At 42.8% G+C, this 12,095-nt stretch overlaps 1 protein-coding gene across 1 annotated transcript; it reads left to right on the forward strand.

The window, feature by feature from the left end:
* Nucleotides 1-226: 226 nt before the first annotated feature.
* On the forward strand, nucleotides 227-10,652 carry LOC115368131 (voltage-dependent calcium channel gamma-6 subunit-like). Its single transcript, XM_030064126.1, has 6 exons — nucleotides 227-445; nucleotides 1,914-2,024; nucleotides 3,979-4,087; nucleotides 6,807-6,881; nucleotides 8,325-8,462; nucleotides 10,432-10,652. Exons 1-6 carry the CDS (start codon nucleotides 227-229, stop codon nucleotides 10,650-10,652), a joined length of 873 nt encoding a protein of 290 aa, XP_029919986.1.
* The last annotated feature ends 1,443 nt before the right edge of the window (nucleotides 10,653-12,095 follow it).

Below are 12,095 nucleotides of genomic sequence, written 5' to 3' on the forward strand. Positions count from 1 at the left end.
ACCTCCGTCATCATCACGTTTGCCCCTTCCTTGTCCACATTTTCTTTTTAATTTCACATTGTTCACCTGTGGGCACATTTTCCTTTTTGCCTCTGTATTTTTTCTTTTTTTTTTTTTTAAATACATTTTTCCATCCCAAACAAGGCCAGACAGGCCCAGGCCAGGTAAGGCCACAAACCTGAATCCCACTCCGCTGTCTTAGTTCCCTCCGTATTGTTACCGCAACATGTGGTCGACCTTCTTCGTGCACGATGAGGATGGCCGCACGGTGGGGCCGGGGGGGGTGGGAGCGGCGGCGGCGGCGGGAGCGGGGGCGGCAGGAGGGCCGGCTCAGGGCGCGGCGGGGCTGGCCAACCTGATGAGCGGACGCAGCACGTTCGGGGGGAACAAGCGCCGCAGGACGACATCGACGGGAAACACCATGAGCGAGGCCCAGGAAGGCAAGGTGACTGGCTCTTATGGTGTGTGAACTGCAGGAGGGCCTCCTGAGCTGCAGGAGGAGCCAAGTACAAATGCCAAGCTCACTAAGATGCTAAGATTTGCTTCCTACTTTCAATATTTGGAGACAAAAGAAGTCATTTGAGAAAACCCTGTTTCCGAAAATGACGTTTCTCATACAACTAAACTGCATTCTCAGTTACGTTTCGAGGGGAACGTATTTTTGTTGTGTATTATATTTCGTTTTATGCCTACACCTAACCTTCTCCTCACCTTAGTCCAGCAATTTTTGTGGCTAAATTGGCGAATTAATGAAACCCGAAGATATGATTACTAGAAACATATTGGTGATACGTCGGAAACAAAATCTGTGACAAAATATATTTTACCTGAATGTAATAAAGAATGCAGTTTATCTGGATGAGAGTGTGATTCTGAGGGGACGGGGTTGATCTGAAGACATCACTTTGGGCTTTACTAACTTTCCATCGTACTTGGTCATTATTTATATTTATAGCTTTTCTTCTTCTTATTATTTTATAGTTTCATGTTCAATAGACTAAATGATTTATTGCTCAATCAAAAAAGACAAATCAAGAAATAAATCAACAACTAAAATAAACTGCTGCAGCCCTATGAAAAAGTCTTTTCTGCAAACACCTGAAAGCAGCTCCTTGACTGTAAAGAGAGTAAAACATTTAAGTTTCTTAAGAAAGTTTTTATTTCACCCACAGCACAAAATAACCACAATACATCACACCTGCAGGGAGCTGATATGTATGACCACTGATCAATATCGCTGACTCGAGGGTTACCGGTGAGGTGCTGCAATGTCTGGCTCCTCGAGTGTAAAATAGTGATATTTACTCAAGCTATGTAATGTATAATGCAGCAAACACACACACACACACACAAAAATAAAACACTGAAAAGTTGCTGTAGCTTCTCTGAAAACCTCCCACCTGATAAAGTATCAACACACTCCCGACACACACACATTTTCAGCTGCTCAGTGATGGAGGATGGTGTGATATTTTAGCTTGTGCCACATCAGTGTTATTAATGCAGTCCCTTTGCATGGGAGGCATTTCTCCTTTAGTTATTTCTAATGTGATGTGAGCCAAATAAACAGCAGCAAATGTGAGTATTTTGTCCGTCTTGACTTGAACATTTGGGATGTGCTGCCTTTTCGTATTTTCTGAATAAGCCCATTGGATTTTAGGTTTGAGAATCCGACTGTTAAAGCACAACTTTCCCCTCCAGCACATTAGATTTCTCTGTTTGTGTCGATGCCAGTGTAACTCAAGGGGAGCTCCCACTGCTCACCGATCAAAAATTACAGAGGCAGTTCCTTTAGTTCTTAATTTGGGAATGATAAACTATGATTTTAGTCTCTTTTTTTTCTCCTCATTTTAAAATAATAACTGATGTTCCGGTTGTTTTTTTTTTTTTTTTGTGCTGTACTGTGTCATCAGATCAAGCTGGCGTTCTTCGTGGCCATCGTGGGCGTGGTGCTGACGGTGCTGGGGGTCGGGACGGAGTTCTGGGTGGAGCTGTCGCCGCCAAAGAGCTTCTACAACAACCAGGTGAGCGAGATCATCGACTTTAGAGGAACTGAGGAGCGACGCTTCTCCTGACTAGGGTTGGGACCCATTTGGATTTTAACAATTTCGATTCTTTAACGATTCCCTCTTAACGATTCCGGTTCCTACCGGTTCCGATAACGGTTCCAAATATATACATTTTTGTAATTTTGGGGGGCTAGTGTTAGTGTAATAATATATGTATAATAATAGTGTAATTTAGTGTTAATGTATGTTTATGAGTTGTAGAACATAACAAATTATTTTGAAGGAGTAGATGTTTACCAGTAAGCTTGACTCCAATAATTTAACAATATGTTAAATTATTATTATCAAACAGATCTAACAATTCAGCTACCAATGAATGAGCAGTAGTATGCCTGTGATAACATAGATTGAATATGAAAAATAAGCCAAAGTGATATCTCTTCTCTGAATAGACAAGCTAAGCCACTGTGCTGCTGTTAGCCAGTGAAAATAGAGCAGAGTGGCAACTCTTCACTTTGTTACACAATCTATGTCAGTGCGCTGCTGTAGCCTAGAAAGTTTCTTGGCCTTTTGGACTCGTACGGTGCCGGTGCAGTTGTTTTTCCTAATTCCGCGATTCCGTATTCGCGGATATTATAGGACCCTAGTTAAGTTAAGTTGCGTTTTTCTGGCTTCGACATTGTTTGGTTACGCTGCAGGGCTGCACTCCTCCTCCTGCCTGGCTTGATAATGACGACATTCTTCATAGCGGTGCAGTGGGGGCGTGTCCACCCCGATACGCTTGGTGTGACGTCACCACAGTCGCTTCAGTGCACACAACTGAGCAAAATGAATGCAGATGAGAAATTCCAGGAATCATTATGGGAAAATGATGGATCCGGCTCCATTTCTTCAATTTCCCAACCCTACCCCTGACTACACTCCCTCGATGCTGTCTTTCATTTTTTTATGGTCAATTTTTATTATGAAAACCCCAAAATCAGATTTACATAATTCAGCCATGTTAGTAACAGGAGTGGAGCTGATTGGTCCTACACATGAAACAATGTTAGTTCCTGTTGGTTTTATATTCATCTACACATGTGCATCCCATAATGCCAGTTTACCTTATGACCCTGTCACTGAATTCGCTGTGAGTTGGGTGAACCTCAGGCCGCGTTCAGACTGCAGGCCAATCGGATTCATTTCTCAAATCATTTCTCAAATTAGATCTTTAAGATGGACTGTCTGCTATTTGCAAGCAATCGGATTATCAGCACATGTTGCTATGGTAACGACGTAGGCATCAGTTTACCATATACGCATTGGAGGAGCAGTTTATCAAAACACGGAGGCATGAGACATGGAGATCCATCGTGCAGAACGTCTCCGTCTCATTCGACAAATTGAGCGACGGAGGAGGCTGAGATGAATTAACGTATCCATGGTAACAGCGCGGCTATCGTGCACTTCTGTCACTTTGAACTGATGTTGTAGTTGTGTGTCACTTTGCCAGTGATGTAACAGACACTTTGAAATCCAGTTTGAGCATCCAGACTGAGACGTGACTTTCAAATCCGACTGAAATCGCATTTCAAACCTCCTCCAGATGTGGTTTGGATCTGGTTAGCACAAAACTTTTGCTGTTTTTTTTTTTTTTTTCTGTCCAGACTTTGTAAAATCAATCCGGATACAATGCGGATATGACAAAACCCAGATTTGGCCTGGCAGTCTGAACAAGGCCTCAGACCCTCCCACCCCATGAGCAGGAGAGAAAGAGCATAACAAGTGATGCAGTTTTTAATTGATCAGCTCCGATCCCATCAGTTTATCAGGAGGGAGAAAAACAGTAATTTCCTGTTTTAGCAGCTGATGGAAGTTTGATGTCCAAAATATGAAAAAAAAAAAAACAAAAACCCAGAGATGAAGAGAAAAAAAACATGTAATTGCTGATGTTATCCCTGAAACGAGTGTGATCTCGTCCCGCCAGACGTGCATGACGGCTCATTACGGCCTGTGGAAGGGCTGCACCAAGACGCTGTGGGTGGCCGACATCGACCCGGAGAGAGAGAGCTGCGGGCCGGCCGAGCTGCCCGGAGGTGACACACACACACACACACACACACACACACACACACACACACACACACTCTTTATTGAGTTTACTTATTGTTATTTTGAGCGCTGGGCTTGTGTGATGCCTGTGAGCGAGGTGGTGACGGACTGACGAGCTGATTTATGTGCCGGCTTGCTGGCTGTACAGTGTGTCTGACGGCCGTCTGGCTGTCCGTCTTGATGGATGGCGGTGAGTTAGCGGCCGTCTGACTAACTCCTGGACTGACTCACCGGCTGCTGCGCCCCGTCTGAGCGAGGACAAGAGCTTCCTAATCAAGAGCTGCCGCTGGTGCACTTATTGTTTCAAAACCTGCTGCTGGAATAAAGGAGTGATTTAAAATGTAGTGGTAAAAACAGTGTTGCGTGTTTTCCATGTAACTCTAAAAGCATGAGAGCGCAGAGTTCAAACTACATTCTCTGAGATGGAAAAATGAGAAATGACAAAGTAAAAGTAAAAGAAAGGAACATTAATTTATAAAAGTCAGCCTGAAGGGCTTTACAGAAAACACTATGTGACAAATGATTTAAAAAAAAAAAAACAATCAAAATAATTAAAGCAATCAAGCAAAAGCACATGGAGTAGAAACAGTGAGACAGACCATCAGAAACATACACAGAATAAAAACAATAAATAAATAAATTTATTGTAAATTTATAGAGTGTGCTCTGCTAAGTGCAATACTACAAAAATATCTTTAGCTAAAAGTAAAAAAAAAAAAGACTTTAATAAATGAAATAAAAGGTCAAAATCACAATATTTGTGAGGAAATGTGATTTGTTACTCTCCTCTCTGAATCAGAGTGAAAGCGACACGCAGCTCTACGGCCTGCAGAGGGTTTCAGGTCATGTGACATCGTTTGGCGGCCATATTGGAGGACTGTAAAAGCTAACTTTAGCTAGCTGTCTTTCTCAGTGTCTCAATGGTATGAAATAGGCTTTATTAATATTAATTTATGTGCATAAAGAAACGTTTTACTTATCATTTTGCCTCTGACACTTAAAGTTTATGCTTGCTAGTTAATTTTAGCTTCTAGTTAGCACTGATTTTTATTTCCCTGGTTTATTTGACAGGGACTGACACACTGTGACACAGACAAAGTGCATGTGCCATCGTGTTTGTGGCAGATGCTAATTCGCAACAGCCGTCCCTTTTATAAAAAATAAGACATTAAAATTAAAATAAATCTAAAACTAAAACAAACCAAATCAAAAAAAAAGAAGAGACAAGATTTTCAAATCAAATCAAACCAGCAAATGTAGAAGCTCTTGTTAGCTGTAGCTAGTAGCCGCATGCTAACTCTGAATTAGATTACTAAATTAGCCTTTTGGCTAGTTAAAACAAAACAAACAAACAAACAGAAAAGAAAAACAAAACAATTAATCAAAAAAAAAAAAAAAATCTGCCAGTGGGATGAGATAATCCCATTTTTTTCAGACGCTAATCACCTTGTTTGTGTCATTTTCTTAATCCAAGTGGGCTAATCTGCCTCTTACAAAACAATTATACTTAATCCTAGAAAAACAAAATCTGAAACAAGTGACCTGCATTTGAAACTCAGCTGGATTATCTCATCCCACTGGGTGATTTTTTTTTTATTTAGTTTTTTTACCTTGAAGGAAAACAAGATTTTGACACTGAATTTGAGACTAAACTTGTTACAGAGGAAATGTGTTGGCAAAGCAACCACACACACACACACACACACACACACACACACACACACACACACTTACAGCTATGTGATTAAGATGTGTGCATGTTGTGGTCAGTATGTTACTGTCATTCCACTGAACTCTGTCTAATAAAGACCCACATCATAATCCCGGCAGTCACATTTTATATGAATGTGGTCAGTGAGCGGAGAGCCAGGTGACGGTGGCCGGCCGGCTCGCCACGGTGAACCCCAGCATGCCGGGGGCCAACGTCCCCGCCCCGCACGTTAAATCCCAGTCTCAGTTTGTCGACGGGGTTTGAATTTTGTCCATTTGCAGGATTGGAGTGCAGCTCGTCGGCAGAACCGGCGCCGTGAAGCCGAGAAAACACAAACCCAGAGTGCTGTGAGGATGAGGCTTTGATCCGACTAATGAGGAGTGATGTGTGTGTGTGTGTGTGTGTGTGTGTGTGTGTGTGAGTGAGAGAGAAAGGTGTCACATTGTATTTGACGGCTGAACTCTAATTGCTGCAACACGTCTGGCAGACGGCACAACGCTAATTGCACACAGGAAGCAGCGGATTGTCACCTTGAGGTTGTCATTGACGTTCACGGCTGATTATGTCTGATGGAGAATAATTGAAACTAAAGTGTACGCAGGCGGGACGAGCGAGAGAGAGAGAGAGAGAGAGAGAGAGAGTGTGTGTGTGTGTGTGTGTGTGTGAGAGAGAGAGAGAGGTGTAGGTCCTTGAATTTCAATAAGATGCTCATCAAGATCGTCTGCAGCTCGGGCAGATTGCCCATCAAAATTTGTGCTCTGTCGCTTTTGCAGCTTCTCTCTCTCTCTCTCTCTCTCTCTCTTTTTTTTTCTCCAAATTCTCTCCTTCTCTCTCTCTTTCCCCTCCCTCTGTTTTCCTGTCCATCTCCATCCCTTCTCCTTCGTTCTTCTTTTCTGCCACTTTTTTGTCTCTCTCCCGCCCATGTGCCGTCCTCTAATTCTCCCTCTCTCTCTCTCTCTCTCTCTCTCTCTCTCTCTCTCTCTCCTCTCCAGAATCAAACTGTACCTACTTCAAGTTCTTCACCACGGGGGGAAACGCCGTGATGTTCCAGAAGACAACGCAGAAGAGTGAGTCACCGACCTCTCCGGCTCCTCTGGCCCGTCTCGGCCGCCCGGCCCGCCCACTCCCTCTCTCTCTCTCTCTCTCTCTCTCTCTCTCTCTCTCTCCATCCCTTTGTCCTCCTCCCTCCCTTCCTTCCTCCTTCCCTCCCTGCTCCCTGTTAACCCCTTCATTTTCTTTATCCTGCCATTCACTCCCCCATCGTTGGTCTTTCCCACCTCTGTGTTTTCTCTCTCTCTCTCTCTCTCTCTCTCTCTCTCTCTCTCTCAGGTTGGCCATTGACTGCTCCGTGAGCGTTTTAAATGTATTCCTCCCACGCTGCGTTCAAGCGTCTCCCAGCTGCCTTCTAACCTCTCCTTTTTCCCTGGCAGCTCCCGTACTGTATTATAACATCACACGGCCCCGGCTTGCATAAAAATCTGTTGGTTAAGCGGCGCCTCGTCTTCGTCACTGCGGGCCTGAATGCGGGGATTTGGGCATCGTGATCGTGTAAAATACGAGGAAGGCCCGCGATGCATCTCCTTGTGCACAAATGTCTCAATGCAATGCGTCATCTGCACCTCTGTTTTCTTGATTAAAGTCGATTTTATCAGTGGAAATCATCGAAGCAGTCGTGACACGGGCGTCGAACGATGTGCTTTCCCAAGTTGCCGTGAGGAAAGTGAACTTAGCAGCTGAGCTTTTCCTTTCCCTACCTGGATGAAATGACTCAGCCGTGTGTGCTGGTGTGTGTGTTTGGACACGATGCATCATTCCTGCAAGGGGAACCTCCCATCCATTCTCATCAGCCAAGTCGCCGTTTGATGCACACTTGATTGATGAGTAAGATTTCTCGCCGTCTCTTTGTTTTGAAATCATAGTTCAGCCTGGCCTGTGTGGTGCAAATCAGCAAAAACTCAAAATCTTACCAAGAATATTTGTCTTATTTCAAGTCAGTGTCTTATTTCTAGTCAAAATATCTCATTACACTTAAAATAAGACATGATCACCTAAGAAAGAACTTTTTAGACAATTTTCACTTGTTCCACTGGCAAATTTTGCCAATGAAACAAGCAAATTTTCACTTGTTTCAAGCAAATTTTCACTTAAAACAAGTGAAAAATGTCTAAAAACAAGTTACTTCTGAGGTGATCATGTCTTATTTTAAGTGTAATGAGGTATTTTGACTAGAAATAAGACATTTTGACTTGAAATACGACAAATATTCTTGGTAAGATTTTGAGTTTTTAGACACTTCACGGTGATAGAGTAGTGAAGTGGGCGGAGCTAAAGGATCCAGAAATATTTCCCTCGTTCATTTTCAACATCTTGAATATTCAACCACGAGAGTTTCACGCCCTTAAGTGTTGGATAAAGCTCAAAACAGGCTGTCACGTAAGATCGCAACCCGGTGGCCCAGATAACCCCGCCCCCGTCGCCCCTCTGTAACACAGCTCTCCTTCCTCGTGCAGATCTGAACGTCGCGGCAGCCATGTTGGCCCTGTTCAGCCTGTTCCTGATGGTGATGGGTGCCATCTGCATCACCATGTCTCTCAGCAAAGAGATCCTGTTCTTCCTCAAGCCGGCGTCGTTCTGCTTCATCCTGTCAGGTCAGTAAACGCACCAACACCATTTGAACAGACTGTTGACCCCGGATTTCATTTTGCTGCCATCCTAAAGGAGCATTTCCTCGATCCACACAATTTTCAGTTCAAGCTTCATGTTATCTCAATCCTCGCCTCCACTCCTCTTTCTCTCAGTTATCATCATTAAAACTGGAGGAACTTGAGCTTTTTTTTTTTTTTTTTCTTGCCTCAGCTGCCGTGTCTATATTTACATGGAGTCCTGTGGGAAACGCTTTAAGAAAGACTCCCAAAAAGCACCGCTGCCAGTTTTTGGTGTTGTTTTTCCTTTTGAAATAAGTCCAAATTTACAGAAAAAAAAAAAAAAAAAACAGAATGTGAGGTCAAACTTTTATTAGTATTATTATTATTATTATTTTTAATGAGCTGACCCAAGAAAAAGGCCAAAGGCAGAGGTTTGGTTAAGGTTACAGCGTATCAAAAAAAGACAGTGGAAGCTGAGATAGCTATTCTATTCTATTCTATTCTATTCTATTCTATTCTATTCTATTCTGTTCTGTTCTGTTCTGGGCCCATATGTTTACAGTTGTGTGCATTAGTCATGACCCCTGAGATGCATGTTCTCTGTTTTTCCTGCGAGGTGCACAGCACCGGGGCAAAGGTCAAAGTTTTTTTTTCTTTTTCTGTCACTTCTGATCTCATCTCTCTTTCTTTCTCTCACTCGGTCTCTTCTCTCTCATTCATCACTTTTATTTTTCACTTGCTCTCGGTCTTATTCTCTGTGACACTCCCTTTTATTTCTCTGTTCTCTTTTGCTCGCCGTCACTTTAGTACTTTAGCGACTTTGTTTCTGTCTCCTGTTTTTTTCCTCATCCATGACACTGCTTCTCTTTCACTCCCTCACGCTTTCCTCTGCTCTTCCTTTCCTCTGTCACAGACGCTCTTTGTCCTTTTCTTTCTCTTCTTTCTTTCTTAAAGAGGGGCATTGTGGCATTTTAAATCTCAATGTCACTCTCACTGACATTTCCCATAAACCTCATCACCTCCTGTTACAAGTAACTGATAAATAAGTGATTATTTCTCTCCGGCAGTCTTTGTCTGTTTCCACAATGTGCCATTAAAAGAAAAGTTGATCCACAATACAAAATATTCCTATTAACTCCTCATGCAGACTGCATGAGGAGTTCTGACAGTTTCTCTGTGATTTGGCAAAGTTTCCAGTTAGTCTCATTTTACCCCAATACAGCTGGACGAGGTTTTTTTTTTTTTTGTTTTTTGTTTTTTGTTTTTTTTTTGTTTTATTTGTTTCTTGGAGCTCAAACTCAAAAATTCACATGTGAAAAACTCAACAGTAAAAGTTCTCTCCAAAAACAGTGACACAGATACCCGACATGACCCGCAGGCCTCGGGGGCAAATAGTTTTGTTGGGAACTATTTCCTGCTGAAGAAACAACAGCAAACTGAATCTTACTGCGTCCAGTGAGTGCAGATTAAAGGTGGGAGGATACAGTCTGCTGATGCTCTTCGGCAAAAAATAGTTCCCAGCAAGTCTCCGCCCGGCCAGGAGGCATTGTGGCAAACCTCACCAAATTGCACAGAAACTATCTGAATGGATAGACTGCACTAGACGTAAATGAGAAGATACATTGGGGTTTTTTTCCCGGGTGCATTTTGGGTGAACTAGTCCTTTAACAGAAACTCTGACAGGTTTAGCTCTGTTTGCTCTTTTTTTAGAGCAATAAAGTGACAACAATACCAGAGTAAAACAATACAAAACATTAAACTGATGAGGCTGCAAGGTAGAATGGAGGGAGTAAGAAAATAATCAGACATCACCAGGACAGAACAAGACAGGACAAGGAAAAAAAGAAAAGAGGAAGCGGCAGGTACACAGCAGACTTCCTGGCTGATACTTTCTTGGCTAGCTCGCTGCTTAATCAGCTGACAAATCATGACAATAATTTATTGCCGTTACTTGTCCTCCTTCCGTCCGCAGGCGTCCTTGTGCTGCTGAGTCTTATCGTCTTCCACCAGTCGGTCCTGGCCCTCCTGGCCAGCGACCACACGGTGCCCCTGCACCACGAGCTGTCCTGGTCGGTGTCCTGCGTCGGCTGCGCGGGGGCCGTCCTGATCGTGGGCGGGATCCTGTTCGTGCTGCTGTCGCTGCCCTACAGCCCCTGGGAGCGGTGCCTCCCTCAGCGGGACGGCAGTAGCTAGTGGCCCAGAAGTGGAGCTGAACTTTGTCCAGCCTTCCTGAGCCTGGGGGAAGGGGTGAGGGGGTGGGAGGGTGCGGGGGGGTTCCCGAAGACGACTTAGCCAAGAGATCATCTTTGTTTTTTTGTTTTTAAGCAACACACCGACCTTCTTGGAGAGCAAACACTGGAAACCAGCAGGATCCAAATTAAAATGACTGCACTTCTAGTAATAAAAAGTTGATATTTTTACTACATAAAACACAATTCAATATAGATGACATCACCATTTTTTTTGTAAAACTCTTACAGGTGAGCTACAGCATTTTTATCTACAGTTTGAAGTAAAATATTGCTCTCAGCATTTGCAGTGATGATGATCTTCATGCTCAGACGTCTTTGGTAAACGGTCCTGTATTGTCTTATGAATTATGCAGGGTATGGAGGCAGTTCACTGTCCGTTCATTCAAATGGAAAACTATTCCACTTCCTGCTCACAGACTCTCCTTTAATGTGAATTGTTGACCAACACGTACAACATTTACATCCTTAAATCCTGTAAATTATCCATTCAAACTGAAATCACTGAAGCCAGCCATTTATTATTAACACTACAATAAAACACATAGATATTGTTATTTGTGTTGAAAATTTGAATAATTCATCAAAACTATTTCCATTGAGTATCTATGGGCAGGAAGTGGAATAAGCCAGAAACAACAAAGAATAGAGTTTATTGAGACAACAAATATTCACAGGAAGTGTTTTCTCAGATGCAAAATATTCACTCTAAATTATCTACATTGTTTACACACACACACACACACACACACAAAATGCAACACTAAAGTAGTCCTTCACCTTAACACCTTAATACATTTAATTCATATTACTCGTGTATGAATCTTATTATATGCATTTCCCACATATGAACACTGCCCATACACTGCAGCTGGAGTGTGATCACCGGTCGGCCAGGTAACACCACACTCTGAACCGAATGAACTGAAAATGAACTGGCCTCCAGTATTTTAGAGAATTATTCTGAGAAACTAACTCTAGCCTGATGTGTTTTTCTCACTGATGTGGGAGAGAAAGCGAGAACGTGAGGGTCTTACACTTCATTTTTCATCATCACTCATCTGCTTGCATTCTTGTTTGTCGATTACGCTCCACGTTCGTCGACGACATTCTGCTTTTCCTGACAGTCGATCGGGTTTAATAACCGCTGAGGATGGACTGTAGAAATCACTGACTGCTTCTTCTACTTTGCTAAATGCAGCATACATGTTTGCCATGCTTATATCACAAAGTTATTTCTTTCCCCATCAGTCTCTCTGTTGATAAAATGTGACGATAAACACGATTTATTTTTATGTTCCGCCTGTCTAAAGCATTATCAGATTGTACACACACTGTACAGTAGATCCATTTTAAGTGAAACGCTAACAAAGTGTGAGGTGGATGA

The sequence above is a fragment of the Myripristis murdjan genome, chromosome 11, assembly GCF_902150065.1.
Source record: "Myripristis murdjan chromosome 11, fMyrMur1.1, whole genome shotgun sequence".
NCBI lineage: Eukaryota > Metazoa > Chordata > Actinopteri > Holocentriformes > Holocentridae > Myripristis > Myripristis murdjan.